This window comes from Pararge aegeria, chromosome Z (assembly GCF_905163445.1).
Source record: "Pararge aegeria chromosome Z, ilParAegt1.1, whole genome shotgun sequence".
Taxonomy (NCBI): Eukaryota; Metazoa; Arthropoda; class Insecta; order Lepidoptera; family Nymphalidae; genus Pararge; species Pararge aegeria.
This window is the reverse complement of record NC_053208.1, coordinates 13,408,403-13,425,574: the sequence shown is the minus strand read 5'-3', so window position 1 is coordinate 13,425,574 and position 17,172 is coordinate 13,408,403. Positions and strand designations below refer to the sequence as shown.

The 17,172-nt window shown below is 35.4% G+C and overlaps 1 protein-coding gene across 2 annotated transcripts; it reads right to left on the bottom strand.

The window, feature by feature from the left end:
* Positions 1–357: 357 nt before the first annotated feature.
* LOC120636590 (zinc finger protein 391-like) lies at positions 358–16,674 on the bottom strand. Of its 2 annotated transcripts, none has more exons than XM_039908135.1 (2): positions 16,535–16,674; positions 358–3,410 (listed from the first exon to the last, which is right to left on the bottom strand). In XM_039908135.1, exons 1-2 carry the CDS (start codon positions 16,590–16,592, stop codon positions 2,746–2,748), a joined length of 723 nt encoding a protein of 240 aa, XP_039764069.1. In that variant the 5' UTR covers positions 16,593–16,674; the 3' UTR covers positions 358–2,745. The 2 variants fall into 2 exon arrangements, with proteins under 2 accessions (XP_039764069.1, XP_039764070.1); XM_039908136.1 differs by lacking the exon at positions 16,535–16,674 and adding an exon at positions 10,450–10,737.
* Positions 16,675–17,172: the final 498 nt, after the last annotated feature.

Below are 17,172 nucleotides of genomic sequence, written 5' to 3'. Positions count from 1 at the left end.
TAGGTTTTCCCAAGATATTTCTTACGGTTTTCAAACTCGGTCCCCCTGAAAGATTTATGCGCGCGAACAGAGTGCTGTAGCTTTGCTTTTTAAATTAACGAATATAACGTATCATATTATGATTCAAATATTCTCAAATTTTCATATTATGATTATACATATAACTACAAAATTGTCACCTAACATGGACGGAACATATTTAAGTACCTACGTATATGAAAATACTTCGTGTATGTTCGATGCATATTTGAATATTTACGTAGGTAGGTACGTACCAATATCGCAAGCAAGTTATTCCTATTCAAGAAATCAGATTTAGAAAATAAATAGATATAACGATGAAAATAAAATATAAAATTGTATATATTTTAAATCCTTTATTCAAGCATCATAAACAAAAGTTTTCTCACTATTATTAACCAAACACAGTGTACCTATAGTTATTTAAGTATGAACCACTATAAGTTATCACAGAATAAACATAAAACAATAATTCTTAAAATTACGTTTACTCCACAGAAATACTAAGGGGTAAATGCCATTGATAAATAATCCGATCAGGTCAAAAACAAACAATTTCATATAAACTTCACCACCTTGAAAAAACCAAAGATATTAAGCAACCTTTGAAGGTTAACAATATGATGATTGCAACACTTTCCAATATTGACCCTCTTTTACTAGTAAGTAATATTTAGCCAATTACAATTATAACAGTAATCGCAAGTTCGTTACTAAAACTATAGATTTGACGGTTCCTCTACAGCAAATATACCTACGCACGGTACGTACAAGTATGCCTACCCTACCCGCAATTGAGCCAGGACAGTGGGATGTAAAATTTAGACCTACTTCGGATCTAAATTCCACACTATCGTAGACTGACTTAGCCAAGCATGGTAGGACATACTCAAAAGTGTTTATCTGTTTACGAACCAGCGTTAATCGTGCGAAAGGTACCTACATTTAAATCTTCCTAGTTTATACACAAGCATTAGATATTCACAGATGACCATAACTTAATTAAGTAATCAATAAAACAAAAAGATCAAATCACTAACATAAAACACAAAATTAACGCATGATTAACAATGAGGTAAAACAATTTAAGAATATCAAAGTCTTAAAAATAGCATAAGACACATCGCATAGCGCAAAGTAAACTAAAAAATATTTTTCCATCAAATAAATTCGCACTCAAGCAAAAACAGTCGCAATTTTGTTTTTACGAAACTAAAAGCAATGTGATATGTCTTACTCTTAAACACACGGTTAAGCATTCCTACAATACAAAACAAAAGCAAATTTGAATAGACGGATTTCGGACAACGCTAAAAAAGTACCTACCGACTTACCTAATATAAACCATGGAGGCAAAACACATGATCGTAATTTTGGTAGCTAGATAATATGATACTGTATTAAGTAATTGCAACACGAAGTAATGATCTGATTGTGGTGTATTATGTCGTTAGATTCAGCTTTCAGCTTTGCAAATATTGATTGTTCGTTATTTTTAGACTGCCCTCAAACGGTCAATATAACTAGTTACAATATTATTGATTGTGTATTATCCTTAGGCTGCCCACACACGGTCAACGAATACTTTCATTCTAGGCAATATTATTGACAATATGCATAATATTGTCAATAATATTGACGTGTGTGTGCGGGCTGCCATAGAAGCGTCACTGGATGTGACAATGGGCATTTGAGCTCACAATAAATGCAATTTGATGGACGATCACCACTAATAACAACTACTTATTTGGTACCTATTATAGGTACGATCAACAGCATAAACGGGTTAATAGATTGTATTAAATAGACAGTTCTTAAATGTATTTAGGAATATCTAGGTATATAACCACAAGAAAAACGAAAGCAGAAAACAAGTTATTATTCTATACATCTACTAATAAATATTAGAACCAAAGGGTTTTTTTCGGATCAGTTGGATATTAAATTAAGGTGGAAAAGTACCTATATTAAATAAAAAGAAAATATAAACTAATTTGCGAAAACTTTGGACCTCCCTATACTTAGATGCAACGAAATAACAACATATTAATATACCAAGCACTCAATAACAAGATTTGCCAATTCAGTTGAACACAAATCTCTAAATTAAATTGAATTTACGACGTACCTAATTAGGTATATCTGTGCTGCTAATTCAGTTTAAGTTTAGAGATTTGGTACCACAGGATCGGTTCCAATAAGTACGAGTAGTAATGCTATAATACTATTGTATGATATTACGGTACCTAAGTAAGTAATTATCTCAGTCAAGAAGAAACAAAAAAATAACAGTGTCTGCAAGCGATGTCTGCGTTGATGATATCAAACAGATGGCTGGACTATACAGAAAGCTGGAAACTGTTACACCTGGAAACGCCGGGAGGAGGCCTATGCGTTAGAAGACGCGTAGATGACAAGGGAAACTAAACTGCGGGATTTAAATGATTAATTTTTATTCGTTGTGCCTATCTATTTTTTGCAATATAGGCTGTATTTATTTATCTAGTTAATCGACTAATACCTACCTCAGTAAACTTTCAATACTTATAATAAATTACAATTAAATAATAATAATAATTAAAAAGAAAGTAAACAAAAAACTTCTTACAAATATAGGTACCTACATAACTAAGTAACTACAATAACACATTCACGATAACTATAACGGCACAAAATATTTTTTCAACTGCAGCGCACCGCTTCTCGATTATGTTTGTAATGGCATTAAATCTCAGTAGGCGCCGGTCGCCGCGTGTGCGTTCTCATATGTCGGGTGATCATATCACGACGACATGCAGCATACGGACAAGATGGACATCGATATGGCTTCTCACCTGTATGTGTCCGTTGATGTGTCGCCAGGTGGTCGGAGCGAGAAAATACTTGACCACAGGCAGAGCAAGAGTAGGGCTTTACACCACTGTGCAAACGAGCATGCCGCGTCAACATGTCGGAGCGCGCGAAACGTCGCCGACATATCTCACACTCGTAAGCACGCACGACATCCGTTGCCTTATCCCTATGACGAGAAGCAACATGTTTGGTCAAACGATCGTGGACGGCGAAAGTTTGGCCGCAAGTATCACACATGTACCCGGATGTTTCTTGAACCGCTTTCGGTGTTTCCGACTTTAAAGACAAGTCGAGAGGTGCGTCTTCAGGCGGTTTCGTCTCGAAACAAGGGGAGTCCAGCATGAGCCAATGTGGCGGTGGGTAATGATTATTGTTATGACGTATTTGAACAGCGAGTTTATCAAGCAACTGTGACAGTCTTCTTCGTTTGCACATGTATTTTGGACTTTGCGATAAAGAGGCGGTTTCCGCCATGCTAGACGCAAAGTTGCTGCTTCCTTCTCCGAGCCCTGCCGGCCGGAGTGACGCGTGCCAACCTGAAAACAAAATAGATTTCATAAGTCAATTCAGCGTGCAGCAGGAAGATATCTTATTACATACCTAAATTACAGATACAGACTATTTGTTTAATCTATTGTGTCATAATGTAGGACATTCGGACACGGGACTACACGATGTTAAGATGCTTAGTTTCAACATGAGCTATATACAACGTATACTATTATTAAATTTTTTATGTTTTTTTTAGTGCTTAGTTGGTGGTGGCAGTCTGTTAACGTACTGTACATACCAAGTAGACTCCAGTACCTACAATAATTTCGGTAGAAAAATAAATATAAACAATATAATGTAAAAAATATTTACAAATATATTAAATGACTAGCTGACCCGCGCAACTTCGTCTGCACCGAATCAGTTATTAGAGGTTTTAATATCTTAAAATAACCTAGAAACGAATTGCAGCGCTATCTACCAGGTCCAATTTTATTTCTAAACTCTGTTATTCGCGGCCGGAAGGCGGCCCGCTGCATTTTTCTTGCTTTCTGCGTTTCGATACCCGTCGCAACTTCTAAGCGATAGATTCAATTTGAATAATTTAAAAATAAATTTGCAGGTACATAATTCATATTTATAAAACTATTTATTTGAATAAGGATTAATATCATGATAGAAATGTCAACATCTTACGAATACCTATTGGTAGGTACCCGTGTTTTGAACGAAAAATTATAGATAAAGCAGTTATATATTCTATTGTAGATAATCAGGATTACTCTAAACATGTAGTACATTATTTTAATGTATCATCAATCATTTTCATCAGTAAAACTTAAAGTCAGTATGACATCTTTAGAAAACATCGTTATTTTTCAGCCAGTTTACAGAAAATCGTGGCAAAATATACACTTAAACCATCCATCCATGCATACATTCATCCTCACAAATTTTCGCATTTATAATATTAGTAAGATAGTACGCACGCATTCGATCGTTGTACCATATGCATTGCGACTTGGTGGTATCTGCGAAGAGTTATGTCCTTTATCTCCGACAATATTTATCAGATCTTCATTAAAATACATGCTTGATAGTATACACTTTCAAATAAAAGAAATATTAAAATCGATTCTAATTTAAAGGAGCTATGTAGTAAAATTGATAAAAATTTACATTCCGTTTCCCGGAGGACACTTATTGTTTATCGGGATAAAAAGTATCCTATTTGTTGACCCGGAATACCAGCTACCACTATACCAAATTTTATTTAAATCCGTTCAGTAGTTTTCACGTGATGCCCGGATAGATAGACAGACAGACAGACAGACAGACAGACATACAGACAGACAGGCATTCCGGCAGACAGACAGACAAACAAAAATTAAATAATAAATAAAAAAATGTTTTGGACTCAATATCGATTGTAAAGCATTCCCCGATCAAAATTTTCAAAATATATTAAATGTACAGAAATCTTCTAGTTACAGTTTTATTATAAGTAAGTATAGATAATATTTGTTTCTTTAATTATTCTCGTTCGGTAGGAACATTCATTTCTAGTTATCGTACGTACTTGATAAACAACTACCGTCCGCTTGCTGAAGAAATGGTTGCATCTTGCAGATGCAGGACGGTGCGACCTGATCTGCTATAGTGTACCTACTGCGGATATTTATGGCGACAAACTTTTGCGTCGTGTTTGGTCAGTAGGTACTGCAAATATTTCTGTATTGTATATTCATAGATTGAATAGCACCAGGGATTGTTGATCGTGTGCGGACGGTCTAAATATTAGATACTATAATATATATCCTTGCGTATGTATCTTTGATTTACTTATTTAAGTATATTTATTGGATTATTTAGTCCTAAAAGCAGTCAAAAAGAATAAAAAAGAGAAATTAAAAAAAAAAATAAGAAAACAACTGTAGGAAATGATACCTAGAAAGGGAGGGGATACACTTAGAAAGGGATAAATAGGTAGATATTCTTTGTTTTTTAATATTGTTGTAAGTACCTTTTTTTGATCGTGAGACAAATCAATTTTAAGGGAGGCGTTGACGATATACTTATATCGAATATCTTGAAGGCAGGTGATGTTTTTTTCATTTATTTATTTAGCGAGATGACAAAACCACAAACAGCGATATAATTCATTGCACCTTTAGCGCATCTGTTCGTAGAGTGTGATGGGCGCGACCCTTATCCTAAGAACACCATTGGTATAACGAAAATATTGGCTATCCAATAGGACGTCTCCGCGGTAGCACAAAAGCGATCCCCTAAAGTTTACGAAATAGGTTTGAATACTGGGTCAAACTTTTTCATTGAAAGGCGTAGCTTAAGATTGTAGTTTGAAAGTGGATTGGATGTTTTTAGGGTTCTATACCCGGAGAGTGCCAGCGGTATTGTATTACAAAGCCTCCGCTTTCTTCCGAGCGTGTGTCCGTTAGTCTGTCTGTCAGCAAGCTGTGCCTCATGAGCTGAAATGGGTATTTGTAGAGATTGAAATTTACACAGGAGATCGAAACACAATAATGAGAATGAAGGAAAATGAATAAAAACAAGATGGCGAATTTTAAAATGTCAACCTTGTGAACGGATCTAGTGAAACTAGAAAAATATTACTTGACAATAATTTTTACATATACCTATTGTATCTCTTTCTTTTACAAAGTATTTAAAAAGTACAAAGTATTTATATCTTATACGACGGAACCCTTTGTGTGCAAGCCCGATTCGCTATCAACCTATTTTTAGGCCCTTTGGCGCATGGTTTTTTTATGAACAGTTTAGTTAGATATGTAGAAAAGTCGCAATTTGCACTAGGCGTCACTGAGATCGAGTGGTAAGTTTACGTCTACGAGTAGGTACCCGCAATTCTAAACTATAATAGGTATTATAAATTACATTAAAGCTGGTGAAATCACTTTTATAATTTACCTAATTTTACGCAACTTACAAACAGAATTTGCACACTGCTGTTTCTCACGGTACCACGGATACCACTTGCAAAGTGAAACCACTACTTTACTGAAAACCTGCAACCTACCGAAATCGTTATTTTTCCTATATATCTAATAAAATACTTACTCCAGACGTAAAGCGACGAAAAAACCATTTTATCGATTACCTACGTAGGTATGTGGATTATGTCCCATGATTAGTCCAACAACAGCCTGTGGTGTTTGTGGCCAAATAATCTGCATTCAAATATAAGGCACTCAGGAAAAGTGTTCTATAGAGACTTAAATTTCATTGTTGGTTTACATAAGCCTTAGGCCGCCCGCACACACGATTATATTATTGACCAATTGAAGACGTGATGTATTGGTTTTATGTTTACAGTGTGGGCAGGCCTTATATGTAATCTTTGAATATTGAAATAGATGAAGCTATCTAACGTTGTAGCGTTGTGACTTTTCCATCTAGACCGATGTTGTTAATAATTACATGATAAGTAAAGAACTACAAACGTACTCATGCACATATATTATTATGTATTCGCAGATGAAGTTACTAGGCGCCGCCGGTCGCCGTGATATAAAAAAGTGCATTTTTACATTCATAGTATTCAGGTATACAGACGCCCGTTAAACAAAATACAGGTGCGCGTTTGAAGTATACTACCTATATTGTCGTTATTACATATGCATTATTCGAAAAATGCGAGACCGTGTCGACAATCTAAAAACGTGGGTGCATTTCAGACAATGTTCTAGAACCATTTAGAGCCACAATGTGCCCAATTCTAGGCCAATTTCTATAAAACATAAACACATGAAATTTAGCATTTTTATTAAAACTCCTTCGATTAATTAGACCCCTTCATAAATACGGCTCACACGGTTATTGAGATATTATAACGTCTAAAAATCGATATCTTTTCTATTGACTGACATATTTCACAAGCATACACCTTACCTACTTTCAGATGACCCAGAAAGTTTAAATTTGGCATCCAGGTTGATAATTAGGTGTATACAAATGAAAACATCAGAAATCAAGGATTTTTGCGATTTGGTATCAATATTTTCTAGCAATTGATTTTTATTGACGCCTTTCAAAATTTAATAGCATTAATATTATACCATTATATGATCGATGGAAATTAAATTATACGCAATAAACAGAAAAAATTGAAGGGGGAGGCTAAATGAAAGAATTGAGATATAAACGAGTGCCAAGTTCTGTAGATAATCCTGAAATTTTAAAACAAGAACAAAACATTCTAAAATTAGATTCAAAAACTCAATATTTTGTTCTTTCTGCAACAACAATGTTTGGCATTTAAAAATATAACTTCTTAAAATATATAAACAGAAGACTTATTTACAAAAAGCAGATGATTTAGGATATATTGTAGGACAATATTTAACTTGGCTAGTTTGACTAGCCAACTCAATATATACTTCGATTTATCCTAAATATATTTTAATGGAAAGGTATTTCTACTAATACTATCTACTTACTTACCTCCAGCCTTTATTTTGCTTTTTACTTATCTAGGAACTGAGTTGTGTCCTACTAAGTTACTTTTCTTTGTCAACTAGCCTGCACTTATAACTTCAGCATCGATCTTGTGATTATGATTCATGGAAATTGCAATTGTTTTTATTTACCGGCGTCCCTACCCTCATTAGCTGTCTGACTGTCTGCAATTTGTGATTTGAAACTATAGCACATGTAGATTCAAAGATATAGGAAATTTATGTGAGTAGGTATACGTGAGAGACCTCAAAAATACCTATGAAGGTTGGAGTGGTGTTAAATTCAGCGTCAATATGCGATTCGATCTTACAGTAAGAACCATGATATCAATTTCATAGATATAATCTCATACCTCAGATACTTAGTAAATTAGACTTATATCGCTGTCAAAGTATTTTGTAGACATATTTAAGATGGTGAGTAGGTGAATGGTAATAAATTATGAAATAATCTCAAGTAAGAAAGGCATTCAAAAAGTTCAAAGTTCAAAAAGTCATCATTCAAATCGGCATGTTTACAGACATTTTTCATTAATATTTATTCATTATTGCGTGAGTTTATACCTAGTTATAAGGAGCTATACGTTTTTAAACGTAAACATTAAGGATTTTGAACGTTGAAGTTTTACAAGTTCCTGTTATGTACCTTTGTGATTGATGTAAAAATGTCATAGACGTTTGCACCACTTAATACATAACAGTTGAAATGAATACTCTCTCTCTCTCCTCTCTCGTACACGTAACTCTCTCGTGGCGCGTATCCTAAGCCCTAAAGGTCTATATCTATACTTTGACAAGATTGGTTTAGCGGTGTAGCAGTGCTAAGGAATACCACGGGAACGACTCCCGGGTGCTTTTTCCGGGATAAAAATTATTTATTATTATTAAAACACTTGTTCTTTACTTATCAAGAATATATACAAGAAACGGGAAAAAAACATCAAGAAATAAGTATAATACCGTATCATTTTCGATGCCAGCTACTTCTGGACTCTATTAATTTCATTAAGGGTGATGTATCGTTGCGTGCAACATACGTTAGAAACATACAAACAGACAATTTTGCATTCATGAAACGGCAGTTTTGGAACGATAGTTCGCTGCAATCCATAGTTCAAAAACGGTCGCCGACACTAATGCAATTGGTTGCTGCGATCGATCGCATGCCTCTTTTACATCTGGACGTGACATTAACAGAAAGCTCATGCAAGATGAATGCCCCAGTTAGTAACATGTGCAAAAAGTAAGTATTAGCATCTCACTTGCACCAGTAACTTGTGCAAGTAGCTTGTGCCAGTGATAATAAGTATGTTAACGGGCAAATAGTAAGAAACTCTTGCAAGGCTTACGTGAGTGTGCTTGCATGTGAAAACGCCCAAGATTGCATCCGAAACAACCATTGCTTGCACCAGTAACTTGTGCAAGTAACTTGTACCAGTGATAATATATGTCAACGGGCAAATAGTCAGAAAATCGTGCAAGGCTTACTCGAGTGTGGAAATGCGTCAGATAGCATTCGAAACCGCTTGCGATGTAGGAACTAGGAGACAGTGGCGTGCAATTCATACAAACACAAAAGCACTGCATACCCTAAAATTAAAATATAGCTCGTATGGGGCGACGATTTTAGCCATTTTATGCAATTGTCCTGCTGTATGTACCCTTGTAAGTAACCCAGCGCACGCCACTGCTAGGGGGTATTATTATGGCCACACGTGATGCAAGCGAGGAATTTCTCCGTCCATGATCTCCTTATGAGTTTAATTTTCCGTTGTGTTGTAGGGAACCCTTATAACTGAAGGGGAATTCCGGTAGGAAGGTTAGCTACGATATGGCTAAACTGATAAAGTGTTTGCAGGCCAAAATAAGCCATATAAATTCGAAACAGCCCAGCTGGGAAACTATTACTATGGCCGCCCAATAAACACCATTACTCTTAGCCAAATACCTAGTCAAAAGTATATTCTGGTTTCATAATTGCAGTAAAATCTAACTATTTAATAAAGAGAGACAATATTAAAAAAAAAGTTTATAAGTTTTTAAGGCGAATTAGTTAAAATTAAAAATAAACTCTGATAAGCCATTATTGGATTGATATATTATTTATATATAATTTCTCTTTTTTTCTACGTATAGTAGGTAGGTACCTAATTATAAAATAGTTTCGATCAATAATTTGATTTTGGTTTATTTGGTTTTTGGCTTACATTAAAGCCCTCTTACATTATGTCTGTCTTTTTCTGCTACAGGTAGATTCATAAACAACTACCTATTTAGATCAAAGTTTAGCCTTCTAACACTATTTGCCTGATAGGCATTGATACACACTTGATACATGAAAGCAAGAAGCAAGGTAGGTCTCACTTATCTTTTCTCTTATTTGTTAATTGAATCCCGAACTATAATTAACCGATAGTAATCACCAGCCTAACGAACATGGTGCTGCGGGACACAGATCTTAAATTACTCTCATAGAGCTTAAACCCACCACGCTGCCCCAAAGCAGGTTCGCTGCCTCACATACCTCCATTTAACATAATTGTATCTTACTGTACCCATGTTATTTTAGTTTAGCAAAAAAACGTACATGTCTCACACGATCCAGTCAAGCACAGTTGTTAAATAGGTATCATATCTTGCACAAAATTCTGATATTTCAGCACAACAGTTGTCCCTCTTGCATTCTTGATTGGGAGATGCACTTAGACACACAAGAACCGTGTTGCGTACAGTGAACGGTACGTAAGGTCGGCGGGTCGGGCGTGCGACCGTCGACCGGTCCCTCTGCCCCCGCGCCTTGCAAGGAAACATTGGACATTCACACACGGAGCATCTATGGTTCCATATGCACACTGAACACGTTCATCGCACAATACGCATCGCGGTCGACTGGCTAAGTGTGAGTGCCGAGTAGTGACTTGACAGGACAGGCGGAGCGCCGCGCCCGTGCCGCCTTCTCCACATTTTACCTGCCACATGCATGCCTATTTGCAAAGTATGCCGGCGCACGCGCAGATCCGATAAGAACACGTCCCACACACGCCGATATACTATAGCGGCGGTTTGTAACTTGAAGATCTGCGCGTGCGCACCTGTAGGTACCTACATCTTCACAGTTTATTTTTCCTTATACATAAAAGGTAAACAAATAGCAGGTAACATCTGACAGAAAAGCCCAACGCTCTGCGCGCGCAACGGCGCGGCGCGGTTCTTACCGCGAACTTGCAAAATGCAAGCGTGGCATTGGGTTAAGTTTTAATTTAAATTGGCATATGTTACGTACCAACCTAAATGTTTGTACTATGGGAGATTCGTTGAACTGATGAGGGCACGTAAAATGGAGGCCAATAATTTTTAAATTAGTTATGTATCCCTACTTAACTAGAGAAGTTATTCGCCCGAAAAAAACAGTAGGTGAATATAAAAAAGTTACTGTGACAAAAGCCTGCAACGTTATCTTACTAAAAATATGGTATTAATGTATATTATATAGTATTAAAAATATTATAAACACCTAACTTAATTTAACCGAACTTCTCATAGGATTTCCATATATTTTTTTTTCGCTATTCTAAACAATATGACCTAACCTATCGCGTAGCATCGCCCGCCTGCACTATTCGTAGCTTGCCTAGTAGGTAAGTATTGGGCTATCAAATGCGACAATGATTTTTTAATGAGTCATATATGATCTTACTAGCGTACCCAGCCCGCTTCGCCAGGCTAGATTTTGCTTTATTTTATTTAAACAATAAACTTCCATCATTAAATTTTTAATTTAAGTCTCATAATATATTAAATCATTTTTATCTCTCCGTTTTCAATCTCTTCTATTCTCTTCTCGAGCGGGTGAAGATCATTATCTACACCCATGTCCACCCAACAATAGAATATCGTCATAGTAAATTGACAGTTTGACATTTCAAAAAAGGGGTGCTCCGATCGTCACCAAACTTTACAGGATTACTCGCCAGGTCAATCCGGAGATTCCCTGAAAGTTTCATTGAAATCGGTCCAGCCGTTGCGCAGCCTATACGAAACATACCCACACACTTTCTCTTTTATATATATAGATAGAAGATAGATTGATTCAAAGTTAATAACTCTTGATTATTTTTCTTTTTTTCGGTTATAAACACCAACACTTCGCAGGGCATGCAAGGAATTCGTTCTAGAAAGTGTTTACTCATGCCCAGTAACCTAAGACCACAGTAAATATGCTTAACTTTAGCTTATATATTTCCTGTGCTAGACCTCATGACGTGTTTGTAATGCAACTACGCCCTTTTGACGCCCCGAACGTAGCAATGCTGCTATGCAGCAGAAAAGCATAGCAAACGAACATGGACGCGCTTTGTTACAAAGAGCTCTGCTACTACTGATCGATAAAGATAGACAGAAAAAGATAAATAAATAATAATAAATAATACATATACTACGATAGTACACACATCGCCATCTAGCCCCAAAGTAAGCGTAGCTTGTGTTATGGGTACTGAGATAGCTGATGAATATTTTTTATGAATATAATACACATAAATACTTATAATATACAGATAAACACCCAGACACTGAAAAAAATTCATGTTCATCACACAAATACTTTCCAGTTGTGGGAATCGAACCCACGACTTTGGACTCAGAAAGCAGGGCCGCTGCCCACTGCTCCATTCGGCCGCCAAAATGTGTTACTTCTTTCCCAGCAAAATAACTTTAATTACAAAAGCTTCCTACCTTCTTCAAACCAAAGCTACCTTCTTCAAAAAAACCAAGCTTCTCGGTTGATACGTGGGTATAAGTTCGAAAATAAATACTTACCTTGTACTAGCGTAATCTTTCCTTTCAGTAGGTAGATAGACAAAATATAAGCTTCACTTGAGCTCTATTATTAGTTCAAAATATTTGAATGAAATTCTAAATGTTAAAATAGGTATCCTTTATTATAATTCATTTAACGAACAATTGCGTTGCTTGAACTGAAGTATCTCCTACTTATTGCCCTGTTGAGAAAGATCAAAGCTGTTTTTAAAAACTTGTACTTTGTTTTTCGTGTAATACATATTGTTCATACAATTTTAATAATACGAAAATAATACTTCACATGCTTTAGAGGTACATAATGTACTGTCTCTAAGACTTATCTGTGAAACCGTAAACCTTATAGTTTTTGAGTAAACCACTGTTATAGTTTTTACTGAAAGAAATCCGATACAGCTCCTAAAATCACATGCGATATTAAAATCATGTACCTATTTCCTGTCAACTTATTACGCGTACGCGTCGCGTAGCGTAGGCAACATGCGCGTGTTGGCCTTTTATCTTCGATAGGGTTGTCATAATTAAACATATAGAATGTTTTGAATGATACCGAAGGTAATATTAGATCTACCTTTACCTAAGTTTAAACAATATATTAAAACACATTTAATAAATCGTGGTTACTAGTTTATGAATTCCTAAACGACAAGGCTGCTTGGAAGCAGGCCACTCCGCTCTCATCTCTCACAAAACAGAAAAATTCTAAAGATTGTTAAACTTTAAAATGATGTTGGAAAAGAGCAATCTGCTGAGTTTCTTGCCGGCTCTTCTCAGTGGAATCTGCCTTCCGAACCGGTGGTGGAGTCACTATAAACAGAGTGACTTGACGTTTCAAAAGTGCTTATTAATTAGGCCTACTTGAAATAAATGAATTTTGAATTTTGAATTTGAATTCGTTTGTATGGAAAAATAAATATGCTTCTTGTGATTTAATATTTTTACAGGGCTTTCCTTTATTTCAAGTAGGCCCAGTTTATATATAATTTAACCAACCCAATGTCATAATACCAACATGCGTTTGGAAGATATAATTTTGTAATTAATTTCAATATGCTTTCCATTCTCACTCAATTGTTTTATTTCGATTCCTTTTGCGCAAAGTGTTTAACACAGACAGCCAATTTCTTACTGCTCGATGAGTGGTATGTGTATGATATACTTACCTACCTTTGGATTTTCCCTATGGAAAGAATAATGAAAAAAAAGTCTATAATGTATGGAGAACATTGACATTCACGCGATTGCCGGACTGAACGCCGTGCGCTGTCAAAAGAAGGTAAGAGGTACCAACTTAGGTTATTAAAATCCCCGCCATTTTTCTTAGCAAATAGCAATTCAAGTTTCGCGGTCGACGCGACGGTTCATTTATTTTTTATAAAGTTGTTACTCGATTACTCGGCCAATTATAAACTGAGTTTGATAATTCTTCTTTTTTTTGGTACGTTATTCCTCGCTATATCCTGGATATCGATCCTGGAGAAATCAAGGGAACTCTTCAAATACTATAGGCACACCAATTTGAGTTTTTTTTAAAGAAATTTGTGCATCTTCTTTCGAAAAGAACCATACGGTCAAGTGGAAATGATGGTGAAGACCTTGGATGACCACCAAATATACAATAATTAGTATTACACGGTTTGCGCTTCGATTATGGTATATCGCTGCTAAGTAATGCTCTAAAATAAATACGCTCGTCACAATAAAAAGCTGATGGTGAAGTGCTGGGAGAACTCCTCAACCATTAACACCCCTGACATGGGAAAAGCAATATAAAGGTTTATGAGCAGTTGAAATTTGGCTATTATGTACTTAGATATGTGTATAAGATCTGGCTTTGTTAAACGACTAGAAATGAAGAAATAAACATTTTCTACAACATTTTAAAATCGAATTCAAGTAAAATGTACTTAGAAAATTACAAGGTACTTTCATTGAGAGAAACTATAATAAAATAAACCGTATATCTATATAAAAAGTACATATATATATCTAAGTATGGATAGAAATTTTATAATTTTCATTGGTGATTTCACGTACACTTGGAGGAATTATCAATTTTATTAATTTGAAATGCATATGAGTACTTTTTTTATCTATTTAATTTGCCACAACGTCACACTAATACAACAATTTGTGTGTACAATCTTATTATTAGTATTAAAACAAATAATATTCCAAATGGTCTATTTAGCATAATTCGGATGGCTACATAGGTGTGTCTACAAAAGTAAATGATGAAGTTAACGTAAACCGCTGTCTCCATTTCTTTAAGTCATGCGTCTCACTTTAGGTCTCACTCCACAGCCACGGAGGCACGCGGCAAAAATTCAAGGGCAAAATAGCATATGTCATTCGCGCGTCATTTGTTTCATTTATTGAGGTTTCTTTTTCTATTTATTTCTAATTTTATTTTACTCCATCGGTTTCCCGTGTTATACCCGTTTTCCCGTTCACTCACGTTGACTAAGGGTCGTTTACGTATTTTTGTATTGGCCACGTGGACACTTCACTTATAGACGTAGATCCAAGAGCCCAGACAATGTAGAATACGTAACAATTACTGTTTTTTTCTTTGCATTTAATTCGGTTAAGTAGGTATGTGTTTATTTGAAACATCAAATATTATAAAGTAATGCTTTTCAAATCGAACTGATACTTTCAGATAATATACGCGCGGTTTAGCAAAAAAATATACATAGATTACGTTGTAAAGATTTTGCTGGCTTCCGAAGTTCATAATATTCATTTTCGAGTAAGGTAGGTACTATTGCTGGACACAGGCCTCTTCTCCCATAGCAGAGGGGGAATCATAGCGTCGACTAATGCAGATTGGCGGGCTTTATTGCTTATTTACAGGTTAGTGATAGCTCGATAATTTTTACTAGCCCGACCTGGTACTCGCGCCCAAAACCGATCTAGTAATTCTTTAACGAACGCTAGATCAACTTGTCAGTAAAAATCGTTTACGGTTAAAGGTATTAAAGAATTCTTTAAAATTAGGTACGTTTAGTCACGTGATGAATAAGAAAAGAAGTATAAGTAGTAGTATAAGAAAATAGTTCCACTTTTTTCAAAAATCATTGTTATCTAAAGCTTTATTGGTTATTATTATGGACAGTTGATAAATTTGACTAAACCTGTATTAAAACCTTAGCCACTTCAACGTGTTTACTTTGTTTTTTAAAATTCCGGAAAATCAACTGTATCTGTAACTGTGAAGTGTATTTATAGGATACAAGCTGTTTGAGCCAAAATTTATCAAAATCAATACAGTGGTTGAGCCTAAGAAACCTACTTTCGTACAACTTGCAATAATAATTATTATTATATATATAATTACCATTGTTTAACCTTTGACGCAAGAAAAGAAGGTATTATAAGTTTGACCGCTTATTTTAACTTTCAAACAACTCACCACTAAATTATTACTAAGTCGATATTTAGGTAACTATTTCTATTTTTAAGTTTTGCATTACATCCTTGGATATATTATAAGATTTATAAGGTTATAACAGGCTTTAAATTTGGGTACCTTAATAATTCAGAACATTCTTAATTTTCACATTCTTCCTACATTTTCGGCGTTAACAAACTTTTTAGCAAAATTTGCTTTATACTAATAGGTAGCGGTCCCATCTAAATTGCCTAAATATCTAGCGCTTACACTCGTGTTACTTTACGCAAATACTTTAATCTCAGACTTTACTATTGCTAGTTTTCACGATAGCCGTTTTGCGTCTCTTTCGATATGAGGCACTAAATGACACATAAAAATAATTTATTTTCATTCGTATAATGGAAACAGAAACACGCCAAAATATAAGAAAGTCCCATTTTTTTAAAAGAAAACTTACCGGACATTTTCAAATTTCCAACTTCAGACTTTTGAGTGCCACCCATAAAAGCTTGCATTTCAGGAAAACGTACAAAACTATTCGATAAATTTTCCTAAACAAACACTTAAAAACTTCAACGCGTATGTAACTTGAGTAAGAAAAATAACCGGGTACTGTGGTGATGTAGCACGCGCGATGTCCTCTTAACGAATGAGTCCCGTTATAAGAAATCAGCGCTAGGGTGGAAAATAATAAGGCCAAGTTTTATTGTTGTGTAATGAAGTCTAAGAAGGGTCCGAACTTTAAGCAGATGGAGGGTTTGCGTGAGAATCGGGGGCGGCTAGTGACTTTAGCAGCTGTCTTGGCTGCTAGGTATCTTAAGCACTACTTAGATAAAAGGTTGGTAGGCGAAGCACTCGGATAGGTCTTATCGTCGAGATTGATTGGAGGGGGTGCGTTTGTGGGCCTGGCTGTATAATAACGTATTATTATTAAAGTAAATTTGTAATAGTCTAACTACTATAAACCTTTTAGTTTACAGAATCTGTTCTGAAAGAAATAGATTCTGTAAACTAAAAGGTTTATAGTAGTTTTATATAAAATACTAGATGTGCCCTGTGGCTTCGCCCGCGTAATTTTAGGAGGCAGCGTACTGC

What these genes read in the sequence shown, in the direction of transcription:
- LOC120636590 (XM_039908135.1), bottom strand. Translation starts at nt 16,592, where the DNA reads ATGCAAGCTTTTATGGGTGGCACTCAAAAGTCTGAAGTTGGAAATTTG. An exon ending in TGGAAATTTGAAAATGTCCG is followed by an intron (nt 3,411 to 16,534) that starts GTAAGTTTTCTT and finishes TTTTGTTTTCAG; the next exon opens with GTTGGCACGCGTCACTCCGG.